This window comes from Scyliorhinus canicula, chromosome 3, assembly GCF_902713615.1.
Source record: "Scyliorhinus canicula chromosome 3, sScyCan1.1, whole genome shotgun sequence".
Classification (NCBI taxonomy): domain Eukaryota; kingdom Metazoa; phylum Chordata; class Chondrichthyes; order Carcharhiniformes; family Scyliorhinidae; genus Scyliorhinus; species Scyliorhinus canicula.
Window position 1 is genome coordinate 237410291 of NC_052148.1, and position 17975 is coordinate 237428265.

Sequence of the window (17975 nt, forward strand, 5' to 3'; positions counted from 1 at the left end):
TCCTATTCACTGATTCCTATGGGTTTCCGATTTGCTCACTAGAACATTGTGGCACTTTATCAAACGCCCTTTGAAAATCCAAGGAGAATTAAAAGATTGTAATCGAAGTATCTGCTGATTTCACCTTTGTTTCCCTCTGCATCCTATATGGACTTGATTAATTTTCTATACCGCCAACTATTTAAAAATCTCCTCATTATCTTTTTCTCCTTTCCATTTCCTCACCCTTTTCTCCTTCACTGCAACAATGTTGTTACATATCGATAGATCTCTGACAGTTGCTTGATTTTCTAATCTAGCTTTAACTTTTAAATTGAAGCCCCAACACCAAAAATGTAGTTTTGTGAGCTCCCCTGAATTGGAACTGAGTGTTATGCCTCTGACTTGTCTGTACATTTTAAGGCTCTATGCTAATGGAACTTTTGAAACTCCCTTTCATTACCATAGCATTGCAGTACAAATGTATAAAATATATTCTGAATATATACAAGATTCTAAAAGGAGACCAAAGGCGATCAGCATGGTGCTTGATGGGAAGTTTCTATATGGATATGCTATCCCAGATTGCATCTGTCAATGGAGCACATTTGAATTTGACCTACTCTTTAATGTATGGAAATGGAGCAGCCATTTTTCTCAAGTGACCAGAATATGTTTAAATGTTGCCCAAAGTATTGGGAGAACTCCCCTCTTCAGTGTTACAAAGAAAACCTTTTATGCTCCTCTGATACAGAAGATTTGAACAGCACTGCTCCAGTACTGCACAGAATTGTCACTTTAGATTGTGCTCAAGATCTCCGGCGTAAGGCTTAACACCTGACTGCACAAGTTCTATTATTGAACATTTTTTTCCCCCAAACTCTGATCCCCCCCCCTCTCCACCACCACCAAATGCACATAAAATAAGTTTTGACGTTTTCAATTAAATTTAGCATATCGAACATCTGAGGTTTTGGACGGTTGTTTAAGGTTTAAAGAAAAATCTGGATTTGAGCTCTTCACTGTTGACAAAATCCTGCAATAATGGAGCCCAAGGCTGATGTCAACATGTTTGATGTAGTGAATAGCAGACGTGGTTAGCACCAACCTAATTTATTTTCGTGCAGTTTGTGTCTTCAGCAGTAAGGAAAACCAAGCAAAGTGCAGGAAAAGTTGAATCTTTTGAATGCTGTGATTGGAGATTGGACTAGCCATGTAATCACATGCATACCTTATCACCCTTAGAATTTGGATTTTAAAATATCATCCTTTTCACCAAAGTAACACAATAGATTAATTAATGAATGCTTAATTTATTTTTCTCCAGGGCTTGTATATCACTGGGATCCAAGAGTCGGGCAATTGGTGCAGCTGCCAAGACCCAGGTATGGTACGGTGTATTCTACTGAGTAGACACAATACAATTCTATCTATACAGCCCAGCTATTATTTACAAGGTGTTTTTTTAACTTTCAGTAGAATTGAACTAGTAACTTCGCGGACTGCAGCACATTTAATAAACTTAAGTCAAATACAGGTCTGTGAAAGTTTTTGGTGTGCTTAAGAGACGGATATGTAGTAACTTATTATTTAAGTGGAATGTAGATTTAATGCAAAAATATAACTTAGACCATTTCCTAGATATAATTTAATGGACATTTCAGAGTGGCTGCACTGCATTTGATGTATGTGATGAAAACCATAAATATTCATTACCGTACAATATTAATTCCCCACAGGCTTTTTAACATCAATGAATGGTTTTGGAAGCCAATCTAGAACAAGCTGGCATCTCCCTACCACTCAACTCCTTCCCAACAATATGACTGGGTGATGACAAGCTTACAAGTCTGCGGATGCCTGAAATTTGAGACAGTTGCGCTCTTGTCTTGTGTGATATCAACCCTCTATTATATATCTTGTATATGAGGGAAGAGAAGTGACGTTCTGGTAATTGGCTCAATAGTCGCTAAGTATCGATTATAAACTTGCCTCTAAATTATAAAACATAAACTTGGGCACAGAAGGAAGCCATTCGGCCCTTATCTACACCAGCTGATAGAGCCATCTGGCCGAATCACATTTGTCAATTTTTGATCCATAACTATGCAGGTTACAGCACTACAGGTGCACTTAGAAGTTTTTTTTTTAAATGATAAGGGTTTCTGTTTCTATACTACCTTTTCAGGTAGTGAGCTACAGACCTTAGTTTCCTCGTTCTCTTCTCTCCCCCCCCCCCCGGACGATTGATTTTCCGTGAAGAAGTCGATAAATAGTTGCCACCTTCGGGCGAACCCTGGCAGTGACCCTGTCAGAGCAAACTTAATTTTCTCCAGACCGAGGAAGCTCGTCACCCAGACCTCAGACTTCGGGGGCTTTGAGTCCCTCCATGCCAGCAGAATTCGTTGTTGGGCTACCAGAGAAGCAAAGGCCAAAACGTCAGCCTCTTTCACCTCCTGGACTCCCGGGTCCTCCGAAACCCCAAAAATTGCCACCTCCGGACTCCTCACCACCCTTGTTTTCAGTACCCGGGACATAACGTCCGTGAGTCCCTGCCAGTACCCCCTGAGTTTTGGACATGCCCAGAACATGTGGACATGATTCGCTGGTCCTCCTCTGGCCCACCTTTCCTCCAGTCCAAAGAATTTACTCATCTGGGCCACTGTCATGTGGGCCCGGTAGACTACCTTGAATTGGATCAGGCTGAGCCTAGCGCATGTTGCGGTCGCGTTAACCCTACTCAAGGCCTCCGCCCATAAGCCCTCTTCTATCTCACCTCCGAGCTCCACTTCCCACTTAAGCGTCAGCGTCTCCTCTGTCCCCATAAGTTCTTTTATTTATTTTATATATATATATATATATCTCTATCTATCTGAGACCTCTTCTCTCCCCCCAATCCACTGGACACTACCCTGTCCTGGATCCCCCTAAGTGGCAGGCGTGGGAAAGATGGAATCTGTCTGCGTAGAAAGTCCCACAAGTACCTGAAATCATTCCCTCTTGCCAACCCAAATTTCTCCTCCAGTGCCCTCGTGCTCGGGCAGCTCCCTTCTAAGAACAGATCCTCAATCCTAGCCCTCCGCTGTATTCGGAACCCACCGTCCGTATTCCCCGGGGCAAACCAGTGATTGTTGCAAATTGGGGACCAAACCGATGCGCTCACTTCCCCTACGTGCCTTTTCCATTGGCCCCAGATCCGCAAAGTCACCACCACTATAGGGCTGGTGGAGTACTGTGCCGGCAGGGGCGCTGTAACCAGGGCTTCCAGACTGGTGCCCCTGCACGAAGCAGCTCCCACCCGACCCCGCACCCACCATCCACTTCCTTATCATAGCCATGTTGGCCACCCAGTAGTAATTACTAAAGTTTGGCAATGCCAGCTCCCCTTCCCCTCGGTTCCTCTCGAGCATCACCTTCTTCACCTGCGGGGACTTTCCCTCCTACACAAATCCCATAATCATTTTATTGACCTTCTTTAAAAAAGGACCGCGGAATGAAAATGGGGAGGCACTGGAATACAAACAGGAGTCTCGGGAGGATTGTCATTTTAACCGTCTGCATTCTCCCCGCTAGTGTCAGTGGAAGCGCATCCCACCTCCGGAACCTGACCCTCATTTGCTCCACCAACCGAGATAAGTTCAACTTGTGCAACCGACCCCAGTCTCGCGCCACATGTATCCCTAAGTATCTGAAACTGTTCCCTACTAACCTAAACGGCAGCCCCCTCAGCCTGGACTACAAACAACGCACTCTTTGCCATGTTCAGTTTATACCCCGAGGACCGGTTGTCACCACCCCCTTCCAACCCCTAGAAGCCCTCGGGGCAATTGCCAACGGCTCTATTGCTAGCGCAAACAGCAGTGGGGAGAGGGGGCACCCCTGCCTTGTCCCTTGGTACAGTCTAAAATAGTCAGACGTCGTTCGATTCGTCCTTACACTAGCCTCCGGGGCCTGGTACAGCAGCCTAACCCAGTCGATAAAGCCCTCCCTGAACCCAAACCGTCCAAACACCTCCCATAAATAGTCCCACTCAACCCGATCGAAAGTCTTCTCGGCATCCATTGCCACGACTACCTCTACCTCCCTACTCTCCGGGGGCATCATGATAAGATTTAGCAGCCTTCTTAGGTTGGCCACCAACTGCCTGCCCTTGACAAACCCGGTTTGGTCTTCCATAATAACGTCCGGCACACAGTCCTCAATCCAAGCAGCCAAGAGCTTTGCCAGCAATTTTGCATCTACATTGAGCAGAGAGATCAGCCTATAGGACCCACATGCCTCAGGGTCTTTGTCCCGTTTCAGTATCAGGGCGATGTTGGCTTGTGGCATCGTCGGGGGTGAAACCCCTCTGTCTCTTGCCTCATTAAAAACCCTTATCAGCACCGGCCCCACTATCTCAGAACTTTTTATAGAACTCCACCGGATACCCATCCGGCCCCTGAGCTTTACCTGATTGCATGGCCCTCAAGCCCTCCAATATTTCTTCGGTCCTAATCTGGGGCCCCAGGACATCTACCAACCCCCTAGCCACTTTTGGGAAGGTCAGTTCGTCCAAAAAGCGTCTCATTCCCTCTGGCCCCACGGGGGGTTCCGAGATATAAAGCTTTCTGTAGACGTCCCTGAACACCCTTGTTCAGCCCTGCCGGATCCCGTACCAAGTCTTTCTTCCACCCACCCATCGACCACATTCCCAATTTCCCTAGCCGCCTCCTTCTTCCTCAGTTACTGTGCCAGCATTCTACTGGCTTTCTCCCCATGCTTGTAGACCACGCCCCTCGCCTTCCTAAGCTGCTCCACCGCCTTACCTGTGGACAACACCCCAAACTCCATCTGTAGCCTTCATCGTTCCCTTAATAGCTCTGCCCTCGGGGTCTCCGCAGATCTCCTGTCTATCTGTAACTTTACCAGTCTCCTTTACCAGTCGGTCCGTTTCTGTCCTGTCCCTATGTGCTCGAATCGAGATCAGCTCCCCCCTCACCACTGCCTTCAGCACCTCCCAGAGCATCGCAGCTGAGACTTCTCCTGTATCATTGACCTGCAGGTAGTTTTTCCTACATTTCCTCACCCTCTCACACACCGCCTCATCTGCCAGCAGACCAACCTCTAGCCTCCATTGAGGGCGCTGAAAGCTTTCCTTACAGACCTGCAGATCAACCCAATGTGGAGCATGGTCCGAAATAGCGATCGCCGAATATTCTACGTCCGTCACCCCCGCCAGCAAATCCCTGCTCATGATGAAAAAATCAATTCAGCAATACACCTTATGAACATGTGAATAGAACGAAAACTCCTTCTCCGTCAGCAGACTAGCCCTCCATGGATGAAACCCCCCTCCCCCCCCATTTGCTTCATGAACCCCCTCAGTTCCTTTGCCATTGCATGCACCCTATCTGTTTTTGAACACGACCAGTCCAAGCCGGGGTCAAGGACTGTTAAAATCACCTCCCATAATCGGCCAGTGCGAGTCCAGGTCGGGTATCTTCCCCAGCAGTCTCTTAATAAAATCCACATCATCCCAATTTGGGACATTGACCAAAACTAGCCTCTCCCCCTCGAGCTTGCCACTCACCATGACAAACCTACCTCCCCCATCCTAAATTGTGCTACCCACCTCTAATTGCACCTGTTTGTTAACCAAAATCGTGACCTCTCTGGTCTTGGTATCCAGCCCCGATTGGACGACCTGGCTAATCCAGCCCTTCCTTAATCTGACCTGGTCAGCTACTTTCAGAGTAGTATCCTGTGGCATAATTACATCCGCCTTCAGCGCGCTCAGATGTGCGAACACATGTGCCCTCTTTACTGGCCCGTTTAACCCTCTAACGTTCCAGTGATCAGCCTGGTTGGGGGGCACCGTGCCACCACCCCCTTGCCGATCAGCCATCTCCTTTCTCGGGGTAGCCCCTATGTCGCGCCTCCCCTGGCCTGCCTCCTGGCAGCCCCCAACTCCGACCTCCTCCATGTTACCAAACCCAAGTCTCTCCCTTGTCAGCAGATCAACTACCCACCTTTCTAGGGCAATTCAAGTAATACAAAGTAAGTAATAGGCACTTCCAACCACACCATCAGAACACAAAAAGCCCCCAGCACCAAATACCTTAACTTCCCTCTTCTCCAGCAAAAACTCAAATACAGAAGAAAAAAACAGGAAACAAGAAAACATATAAACATCGCTCAATAACTTTTTATCTTAAGTCCAAAAGTCCTCAGTTTGGCACCAGCCCTTCTCTCTTGGTGAAGTCTATCGTGTCCTCGGGCTCCTCAAAATAATGGTGCTGTCCCTCTTGAGTGACCCAAAGGCACGCCGGGTATAGCAGCCAAAACTTCACCTGCTTCTTAAACAAAATCTCTTTGACTTGCCTGTAGCCTGCCCTCCTTCTGGCCACCTCCATGCTCACGTCCTGGTAGATGTGCAAGACACTATTGTTCCAATTGCAGCTCTGCGTGCGCTTGGCCCACTGTAGCACCCGTTCCTTGTCCAGGAACCTGTGGAACCTGACCACCATCGCTCGGGGGGTGCTCACGGTTGCCTCGCCAGCATTCTGTGCTCCCTGTCCACCTCCAATGGGCAAGGGAAGACATCATTCCCCAACAGCTTCTGGAACATGTCTGCCACATACGCGGCAGCACCCACTCCCTGGCGTCCATCAAAATTTTATACACTATTAACCCCAGCCACCCAACCTTGCATAATAGCTATAGTTATCAAACATTCCTTAATTCTGGGTAGCTCTTGCTCTCCCTGATGTGCCACATGCCACCATGTCTGTATCTCAGTATCCAGCTCAATGACTGAGCCGAGCTTCTCAAGCCACAGGCACTTACTACAGACTTGCTTTCCCTGGGTAACACTGGTGTCCATGAGCTCCCACATGCTGCATGCAATCTTTACAAATCACCTTTCCTGCCATACATGAGCTATCATATTTATTTTATTACGTTTTTTATTTTGTATATTAATCTTATCACAAACTCTAGTACTCTTTTACACCTTTGGAAAGTAGGCAATGACCAATTAACAGCTGCTCGCCAACAGTTCACTTCCTCCCTGAGTAGAGCAGAAACCAATTCCTACAGGGTGAAAAAGCAAAGCAGTATCTCCCTCATCGAACTTCCCCTTCTCACCAAACCTGCACACATCTGTTTGAAGTTGCCCTCAGTGCTTGTCACAGTGTCTGAATTTATATGTTCTGAACAAAAGGACTAGCTGAGCCCAGGTACAGTGAGACGAGTTCAAGCCTAAATGTCACTATTAAGGTCACTACCACCAAAACACACTCACTGAAATCCCTTTGACCTGCCCAGAATCACATCCTGAGTCCAGAACTATCCCTTTGAGTATATAATAACTCTCGGCTGCCATTATTTAACTAACATTACGATTTGGATGAAGCAACAGAGTAATATATGAAAATTTGTTGATATTAAGCTTTGGGGAGGAAACAGTTTTCAAAGAGATACAGACAGGTGACGTGAATGGACAAAAAGATGGCAGTATAATTTTGGGAAGTGTGAAGTTATTCAGCCGTGATCACCATGAATGGCAGAGCAGGCTCACTGGACAGTATGATCTATTCCTATTTCTTGTGTGACCCCATTTCACTTTATCCCCTTCTGAAAACTTGGAACCAGGTGTTGGAGTTGCAATTTCTGTCCTCCTTTATGTCACACTTTAGTAACACTATGATATCATATGAGCTGGATCCAGAGTGCCTCCCCGACCACCCATCTAAAAGGTCGACGGCGAGCAGTATTGACTGTCTCCCTCAGAAATTGAACATTGGGAGTAGTGATAATTGCTTTAAGGTGAGACTTCTATCCATATCTTGGGAGGAAGTGCTGCCTTAAATAGTTGACAGCCAATCGGATGACTGACATGTCTGCGGTACCAGGAGCGTCAGGCGGAAGCAGTGGTTACTTCTGCAATTGAAGGCACTTTGGCTAAGAGAAGCTTAATGCAGATCTTTGGTTTGCCCTGGCGATAAAGGGGAACAATGAGTTTGGGGAGGGGATGCCTCTAAGAGGCACAGGGATCCTCCAAAGGAGGTATCTCCACCATCTTTGCCTGACACCAGCCCATGCAGGAGAAGCAGCCTGGCTTCTCTCGAGATGTGGAGCTCCCCATGCCGTGGATAAGTTAGTGGTGGGAGCTGGATGGCCTTTAAGCACTAGCATGTAGGATCAGAAGTCATTCAGTAATCCTTTGAAGCCCTACCTTTTTTAAATTTCTTTCCTAGCTCCATAAAATCTGCTTTCAGGACCTTGTGTCTACCAATGTTATTGGTATCTAATTATGGATACAACTAATTTGAGTCTGGCTCTTAACATTGGAGCATTCACAATTACAGATGTTATCTTTTGCACACCAAAGATTCAGGAATCTATTTTCTAAATGGTAGGTGGTTGGATAAAAAGTACAATTAACCCATTGGAACCACTGAATATTAACCTATAATTTTTGAAAAATTTGACAGTAAAGTAACTTTTTGAAGTGTTTGCGATGTGAACAGTGCAGGTTGAATTCCTGTACCAGCTGGAGTTACCTTCCAAATCTTGTCCCTTGCCTGAGGTGTGGTGACCCTCTGGTTAAATCACCACCAGTCAACTCTCAAAGGGGAGAGCAGTTTATGGTCAACTGGGACTATGATGACTTTCATTTTCATTTCATCTTGGTATGAATTCAGTTGCAGTGACTAGTTTTGCAATACATATCTGCTATCAATTTATTGTTTCCAAAACCACTTGATTTCAAACTAACTGCTGAGAACATAATACCATTGTTTGGTTTGCCATATTTACCCGAGTTTGCATGTTGTGGAATAGTGCATCTGTGGTGCTTATGTGATGATTTTGCATTGTGAATTGCAGTAATTAGAACATTTCTATGTGCAGATTGTGACCAATGCAAAGAATATCGTACAAGGATTTAAACAAATGCATGGGAGAACTTTTGATGACCCCTTTGTGCAAGCAGAAAAGAAAAAACTTGTATATGAGCTTCAGAAGATGCCCGGTGATAGTGTTGGAATCAAAGTAAGTTGTATTTTTAATGGAAATGTGTATCTTAGTGGAATTTAAATGAGAATTTTGAAGTATATTGCTGGTGTTAATCAGGCATGGGGTGTGAGGCTCCTTCCCCCATGCCAATTTGTCACTGCTGATGAAGGAAATTAGGTCTGTTGTGTGTTTGAAATATGAGCTAATTCTTGAACACTTATCCCTGCTGACGATTAATTCTCCGCAAAAAAATCAATCAATGGTTGCCACCTCTGGGCGAACCCTAACAACAACCCTCTCAAGGCGAACTTTATTTTCTCTAAGCTCAGGAAGCTCGCCATGTCTGACAAGTCAGGCTTTCGACTTTGGGGGCTTTGAGTCCCTCCAAGCTAGAAGTAATCGTCTCTGGGGCTACCAGGGAAGCAAAGGCCAAGATGTCGGCCTCTTTCTCCCCCTCGACTTGCAGGGCCACTGAAACCCCAAAACTCGCCACCTCTGAACTCATTGCCACCCTCGTGTTCAATACTCTGGACATGACATCCTCGAACCCCTGCCAGTATCTCCTAAGTTTTGGACAAGCCCAAAACATGTGGACATGGTCTGTCGGTTCTCTCAGACACTTTACACACCTGTCCTCTACGCCGAAGAATCTTATCCGGGACACTGTCATGTGGGCCCGGTGGACGACCTTAAATTGAATCAGGCCAGGCCTGGCACATGTTGCAGTCCCATTAACACTGCTCAGCGTGTCTGCCCACAGGCCTTCCGCAATCTCCCCTCCCAACTCCTCCCATTTATGCCTGAGCTCCTCGGTCTGCATCTCCTCCGCCCCCATGAGCTCCTTGTAAAAATCCGAGACACTTCCCTCCCCCACCCATCCTCTAGACCAGGGGTGGGCAAACTTTTCCGTGCAAGGGCCGCATTCAGAAATTCACAATTCACAAAGGGCCGCATAGTATATTAAGTAAAATAATTACTTCACCCGGTTATGATTGTGGGCGCCTCATATAGAACATAGAACAGTACAGCACAGAACAGGCCCTTCGGCCCTCGACGTTGTGCCAAGCAATGATCACCCTACTCAAGTCAACGTATCCACCCTATACCAGTAAGTAACCCAACAGCCCCCCCACCCATTAACCTTTAAAAAAAAAAAAAAAAAAAAAAATTTTTTTTAAAAAAAAAATTTTTTTTTTTTTTTTTTTTTAAATGACTTGGTGGGCCGCAGAAATACCTTTGGCGGGCCGCATGCGGCCCGCGGGCCGTAGTTTGCCCACCCCTGCTCTAGACACTACCCTATCTTGGATATAGTATCATTCTTAAAAGGCAGGAAAAGTCTTTAAAATTACTAAGCTGATCAAAAATTACTAAGCTGATCAAAGTGAATGTGTTAAGCAATTTAGAATGTGTAGATTGTGACTTTTAAATCTACATTGAATGTTGAATTTAGGTTAACGTGGTATCCATTTCGAGATAAATATATGATGGACAATATCTTGATGTCTGAACTACAGTAATGATAAAGTAATGTAATGAGATTATGTTGCCTCTTCTGCCTCCTGCATTTACTTTTAGTAATGCAGTTTAATTTTCTTACAGGTGCATTACATGGACGAAGAACGAATTTTTGCTATTGAACAAATTACAGGGATGTTACTGACTAAACTTAAAGAGACTTCAGAAAATGCACTAAAGAAGCCAGTGACAGACTGTGTAATTTCGGTAGGTTGGATTGAAGTAACGCCAGCAAAATCCCAAAACTATCCTAGATTTAGTTTATAAAGATTGTACCAGCAGTCAACTGCCAGGAAATTCAGCTGGATGGTAGTGAATAATTCTTCAGCAGTAGCTTCCTCAGTGACATCCTTATGTAAAGAACTGTTGCCTTAATCTAACTGCTCGAGATGATGAGCATTTTGACTTTTGCCAAGATGAAATTCAAGAAATTCTGTACTTTGCTCTAGTGCATTGTACATAGTTGAGGAAAAATGTTGGGTACCTCAAGTATTGTCTTCATTCTTTTGAAGGTATGTTGATTAACAAGCTTTTTGTATTTGCTGTCAAAGTTTTGAAGTGCAATTCGAAACTTGCATAGAACATGGGTTAACAGATCACAGGAATCACGTGCTATTCCAAAGATGTTAAGATTTAAATAACAGGATCGTATCCATTTTATATTCATTTATATGCTCTAGATTACTCAAGTCAATCTAGCATGAGTTCAAAATTGATCCCACTTTTTACAATATATTGCCATACTGATTATAGTACTCTACCAATGCTCACTGTAGTGAGTTCAAATCTTATGGTTACTTGTGAAATTAAATTCAATAAATCTGCTCATTTGTGGGCAAGCACCAGAAAAATGTCTAAATGCTGCTCAACTGGTTCACCTCTACCTGGTCAGGCCTATATCTGACTCTTGAATAAAAATCGTATATAGTAAATTGTTATTGCCACTTCTGCAGTGGTATGGTAAACTATTAAATTGTAAAACAACTAGTGCAAATCAAATAAAACAGGAAAGGTTGGAAATATCAGCAGGTCAGACAGTAATCTCTGGAGAGAAATAAACAGTTAACTGGTCAATGACCGATGAAAGGTTATTGACCCGAATTGTTAATTGTTTCTTTCCCCACAGATACTGCTTGACCGGAATATTTCCAGCATTTTGTTTGTTTCTGATTCCAGCATCCACAGAATTTTGCTGTTGCTGATAGGTGGTATTACGTTTGCATGGTAGCTGCAATGCAGTGACTCAGAAATTGGATCAGGACAAGACACAGCCTAGTCTTCCAATTAGTCATCTTCATTGAATCACTTCTGGGACCTATCTGACAAATCTGTTGCACATTGGAGTAAATTAGTTGTGCTTGCAATCTCATCAATCGCTATCCCAAAACTGCCATACATGGCTTCTGGTCACATGATTTAGGCCACATGAGCCTAGACAATTACCGCCTGTTGCACTATTCCTCCCTTGCCTCATTCTCCTTTTAGTTCCCGTAACAGCTTCCCCGAACAGGTGTCGGAATGTGGCGACTAGGGGCTTTTCACTAACTTCATTTGAAGCCTACTTGTGACAATAAGCAATTTTCATTTCATTTCATTAATCTTGCCCGCTTTCTCGTCTGTCTGTGTCTCTCGTGCACCGTCTTTCTGTCTCTCTCGTGCACCCTCTTCTTGTCTCTTGTGCGCCCTCTTCTCGTCTGCCTGTCTCTCTTGTGTGCCCTCTTCTCGTCTGTCTGTCTCTGTCGTGCACCCTCGTCTCTTCTGTCTCTCTCGCGCGTGCCCTCGCCTGGTCTGACTGTCTCTCTCGTGCGCGAGCCCTCGTCTGGTCTGGCTGTCTCTCATACGTGTGCCCTCATCTGGCCTGGCTGTCTCCCTCGTGCGTGTGCCCTCGTCTGGTCTGGCTGTCTCTCTCGTGCGTGCGCCCTCGTCTGGTCTGGCTCTCGTGCGCGCGCCCTCATCTCGTCTGGCTGGCTGTCTCTCTTGTGCCCGCGCCCTCTTCTCGTCTGGCTGGCTGTCCTCTCGTGCCCTCGTCTCGTCTGGTCTGGCTGTCTCTCTCGTGCCCTCGTCTCGTCTGGTCTGGCTGTCTCTCTCGTGCCCGTGCTCTCGTCTGGCTGGCTGTCTCTCTTGTGCCCGTGCTCTCGTCTGGCTGGCTGTCTCTCTAGTGCGCGCGCCCTCGTCCCGTCTGGCTGGCTGTCTCTCTCGTGCGCGCGCCCTCGTCCCGTCTGGCTGGCTGTCTCTCTCGTGCGCGCGCCCTCGTCCCGTCTGGCTGGCTGTCTCTCTTGTGCGCGCGCCCTCGTCCCGTCTGGCTGGCTGTCTCTCTAGTGCGCGCGCCCTCGTCCCGTCTGGCTGGCTGTCTCTCTCGTGCGCGCGCCCTCGTCCCGTCTGGCTGGCTGTCTCTCTCGTGCGCGCGCCCTCGTCCCGTCTGGCTGGCTGGCTGTCTCTCTCTCTCTCTCTCTCTCTCTCTCTCTCTCTCTCTCTCTCTCTCTCTCTCTCTCTCTCTCTCTCTCTCTCTCTCTCTCTCGCGTGCGCGATGAGCCACTAGTTGAAACCCATCGACCTGAAAATGACCTGTTTGTCCCTATTGTTTTCTGTCTTAAGAACTATTGAATCGGTGCTAACATTTTCACCATTACTGACGTAATCTTCTGTTTTGCATATATACTCAACACCCTACTATCACACCAGTAGTCAACTCTTTCACTTTCGAGACATGCCAGGAGCAACACCAGACACTTTCAAATGTAGCTACCTGCATGTTAACCACCTAAATTACTAGGCTATATAAATATTAAGCAGTCCCACCACCAGAGCAAATCTCTGGTAACCATATCAATCAGGCTAATAATGAAAGGTGGAGGCTCCACAAACCTCTCTCTCCATAACGACTGGCGGAGCCCAGACTTTGATTCTGACGTAGCTGAAAAGTTCGTAACTACCTTCAGCCAAAAGTACCAAGTGGGCAGTCCTACTAGCCTCTTCGCAAAATTTCTATCGTCATAGATGTTCATTTCCAGCCATGTTTTGGTCATCCACATGACATGAAGAAACAGCCAAGTACATTTGACACAATTAATGGATCCTGGTGACATTTTGGCTATGGTGCTAAAGGCACCCAGTTCTGATGCAAGGTCATTAACCTGAAACAACTTTTTCTCTGTTTACTACACGCCAGTCAAGCAGAATCTGTGGAGAAAGTGCTGGCAATAAAAAGTAATTTCCTTAGCCATGCAAGTCAATGCATTATGATACTTGCATCTACCTAACAATATACAAAATTGCTCAGGCCTATCCTAACCATGAAAGTCAGGACAAATCTGATCTAGCTAATTACAAACTTATTCTCCTCCAGTCATCGTTGAAATGATGGGTGGGGTGGGAAATTATCAAGCGTGGCAACAGCACCAGCTCACCAATAGTGTAGTGGATGCTTGGTTTAATTTCCATTTTGCTGGAGCCACTTTGCTCCAACTCTGGTTAGTTTTAACCTGGATGTGAATGCAGCAGCTGATTGTCAGGGAAGAATTCAGAGTATCTTCCCTTAGGATCAAGAAAGCATTTGACCAAATATGATTCCAAGGAGCTCTAGAAAAAGATGAAAGAGAAACCAACATGGATGATACACAAGAATATGGCTGTCTTTGGAGGTTAGTTGTCACACCTCTAGGGAATCACTGCTCGGGTCCCTTAGAATTACATCCTAGGCTGCTTCAACAATGTTCTTTCTTTCATAAGGTCAGGAGCGGGGCAATTAGCTGATAATTCTAGTGTTCAGCTCTGTTCACGACTCCTGATAATGAAGTGGCTTTTGCAGACTACAACAAGATCTGGACAACCAGCATCCATACTTGAGCTGAAAAGAGGCAGGTAACATTCACGTGCTCTACAATGACAGCAATGACAATTTCCAACAATGAGGCTAACCACTTCAGCCTTCAACAGCACTATTGTGGTTGGGTGTCCTGCCATAAACATGAGTTACTGTCAGCCAGAAACTTAACTGGACCAACTGGCTCCAAAATGAGGTTAGAAGCAGATTTTGTTATGATGGGTGGGTGGTTCTCCTCAGGACCAGTCAAACCCTTTTCTCTTTCCACAAAAGATCAAGCCAGGATTGTTTGAATACTTGCCACTAATCACAACAACGCTCAAAGCTATTGAGGACAAAGCAGATCATTTGGTTGGAACGCTGCCACTCAGCCCAGTATCAATGCTGCTTTGGCATACGTTAGCTACGATATGTGCTATGTAGCAGATAGGCTGCAATGGTTCTGCAAGCTTGCTTCAATAATACCTTCCAGTTGTGTGACCTTTACGAGAAAGACAGGTAGCAACATCATGAGCACAACATCTGTTACACACCCAACCTGCCTTGGGTACGCACTACCATTCCTTTCTTATTGTTTGATCATAATCCTTGAATTTCTACCTAATACATGTAAGACTATAACCACTAGAATTGCAGTTCAAGGGCCATTACCACTACCTAGAGGTAACTAAGATTGCTAAGAAATTCTTTCTTGCTATTGCCTACATTCCCATATTATGTTTTTAAAATTCAATGCAGCTGTTTGTCTGTCCATTGCTAAATCAACGTTTTAAGCAACAGGTTTTTGACCATATTTAGTGTAGCTAAAACTCAAAAATCCATTTGCAAAATCACTGGCTCATATCATGCTCTGCCGTGCTTTTGCACTACTTCAACCATGGTTCTCATTGGTTATTGAACAGGTTTTATATGCCCTGTGGCCATCTATAGCTTTTTGTGATTTAGCGGCATATTTGGAAAATGGGAAAGATTGGATTAAAAGGGAAAGCCTCTGGGGAAAAATTGATGTCTAAGCTCCACAGTTTCAATAGGTCCCTTTCTGGTTAAATAGCATATCCAGACCATAGATCATTTCATTAACAAGTGAAATAGCAGCTGTACATGTTGAGTTATATTATCACCATAAAATACAAATTTATTGAATCATTAACTCATGGGGAACTTAATGATGAGCTCCTCTATTTGTCAAACTAATGGCAGTGTAGTGTGAATTATTAATCAATTTATGACTTTGCAACACCCAACGTGTCTCTTTCACCACAAATTGTTCTTTTTTACGGACTAAATAGTACATGTTGGTAAATTCTGGGGTTTTGCATGTTTACACTTTTTTCTCTCAACCCAGTTCTTTTTAAGATCGCTGACCTGATCACTACATAATCCAGTGAAGATGTTTCTTTTTGAATTCTAATTGAATTCTGATTGAAAGCACATAAGCATACCCTGAAATTGGTACGAGTTGTAATTTTTATTTTTAACTTGTTGTAAAATGGTAATTTTAAATTAAGTTTTCACTGATAGTGTAACTGCTGTTTCTTGATATGAGGGCATGTCAATAAATATGTCAGTACAGTACTGGATCCTGAATTAGTTTTATTTTTTTTTTAAACTAAAGTTTTCTGAATCTATTGGCAGGTCCCTAGTTTTTTCACCGATGCAGAAAGAAGGTCTGTGATTGCTGCTGCTGATATTGCTGGATTAAATTGTCTGCGGCTGATGAACGATACCACTGCAGGTAAAAAAAAAAAAGGCACTGCATTTTGATCTGTTGCTGCGGCGGCCACATTTTTCGAGACTTAAAGCCACGTATTTATTAATTGTCTGAACAATTAAAAGTGTGCAATACTTCAATAAAACTGGAAGAGGTAAAAGATTAGTAGAAACGTTTTTTAAAATACAGACAGTGCATTTTGTTAAATTGGGAGAATATAGGTCCTGTGCATAGCATTAACTTAAAAGCACTCGTGAAAATATTGGTCATTAAAGAGCAAGGCCAACAGACCGCTTTTTATAACAGCATAATGTTAAACCAGTATCATTCCATTGTGGTGTAAACTCCAATATGAACCCTGGGACATCTTTCTCGAGCTCGAATTATTCTAGTCCAGCAGTGATGCTGAAGATTTTACATAATTATTAAGTAATTATTCTTCATATCAAAACATTACAAAATATGAACAATCCCCATCCAAACACTCCTCCGTCTGCCTGAACTTGTCCTCTCGCTGAACAATTTCTCATAGCCACACCTTTGGTTTGCAGGAAATGAATGGGTCCCAATTTTACCTGCCTCTTTATGGGGTATGTGGAACATTCCTTGTTCCAGTCCTGCTCCGGCCCCATCCCACAACTCTTTATTCATACATCAATGACTTTTGGTGCCGCTTCATGTTCCTGTCTGGATCTGAAAATGATTAATTTTGCTTCCAATTTCCACCCCTCTCCTTCATGTGGTCCATCTCTGACAGTTGACCTTTCTATTTCAAGTCATGGGGATAGACTGTCCATTAATATCATTACAAACCCACTGGTTCCCACAGCCACCTCGACGACAGCTCTTCACACCCCACATCCTGTAAGGACTCCATCCCATTTTCCCAGTTCCTTTGCCTCCGTCGCATCTATTCCGATAATGCCACTTTCCAAAACGATGCTGCTGACATGTCGTCATTCTTCTTTAATCGTGGTTTCCCACCCACTGTGATTGAGGGGGCTCTCAGCCATGTCCGACCCATCTCCTGCACCTCTGCTCTCACCCTCCCTCCTCCTTCTCCCAGACCCAAGATGAGGTCCCCCTTGTCCTCACTTTTCACCCCACCAGCCTCCTCATTCAAAGAATCATTATCCACCAGTTCACAAAGTCCAGCATGATTCCACCACCAAACACATCTTCCCCTCATTTGCCCGGTCAGCATTTCACAGGATACCCTGGTCCACTCCATCACTTTCAATACCTCCCCCTCTTTCCACAGCACCTTCCTATGCAATCGCAGAAGGTTTACCACCTCCCTCTTTACCTCCTCCCTGCTCGCCATCTCGGGGCCTTAAACATGCTTTTCAAGTGAGACAGCAGTTCACGTGCACCTCCTTCAATTGCATTTGCTGCTCCCAATGCTGTCTACTCTACATTGGAGAGACTAAAATGCAGACTGGGTGACCACTTTTCAGAACACTGGTCCATCCGAAAGCAGGACCCCGACCTTCCTGTCGTTGCTATTTCAACTCTCTATCCTGCTCTCACATCCAGATGTCCGTCCTAGGCCTGCTGCACTGTTTCTGTCAAGCCCAGCGCAAACTGGAGGAACAGCACCTCCTCTTCCAATTAGGCACATTACAGCCTTCCGTACTTAACACTCTCTCTCCTCCACCTTCACCCTATTTTACCCTAGGATGAGCATCACTGTTGCTGCTTTTGTGTGGTTTCCGAAAGCCCTGCCTATTAAAATTACAGCCCTCTCCGGCCCATTTTTTGTGTTTTCACTCTCCCTCACTTGCTATCAGTCCAGCCCTTGCCCACGTCACTTGCCTTTCTCTACTGAACTAACCTAAATCTGGTCCCCTGGATATGCTATCCTACTCGCCATGAGGGATGTGTCCGCTCACCAGCTTTTAATTTGAGCACCACTGTCTTTGAAGCTTTTCTGCACAGTCGATATGTTGG

General features: G+C 45.1%; 1 protein-coding gene across 3 annotated transcripts in view; it reads left to right on the forward strand.

Annotated features, from left to right (window-relative positions):
• The window catches only part of hspa4l (heat shock protein 4 like), a 106049-nt gene that overhangs the window by 8290 nt on the left and 79784 nt on the right, over positions 1-17975 (forward strand). The window contains exons 2-6 of one of the 3 annotated variants that reach the window (XM_038792409.1): positions 1307-1364; positions 1719-1929; positions 8872-9012; positions 10576-10698; positions 15950-16049. In XM_038792409.1, coding sequence (XP_038648337.1) covers positions 8914-9012; positions 10576-10698; positions 15950-16049 — 322 coding nt within the window. In that variant the 5' untranslated portion in view covers positions 1307-1364; positions 1719-1929; positions 8872-8913. Of the gene's footprint in view, positions 1-1306; positions 1365-1718; positions 1930-8871; positions 9013-10575; positions 10699-10746; positions 11004-15949; positions 16050-17975 lie in introns of those variants that run through there. The other 2 variants (XM_038792408.1, XM_038792410.1) reach the window with 2 other exon arrangements.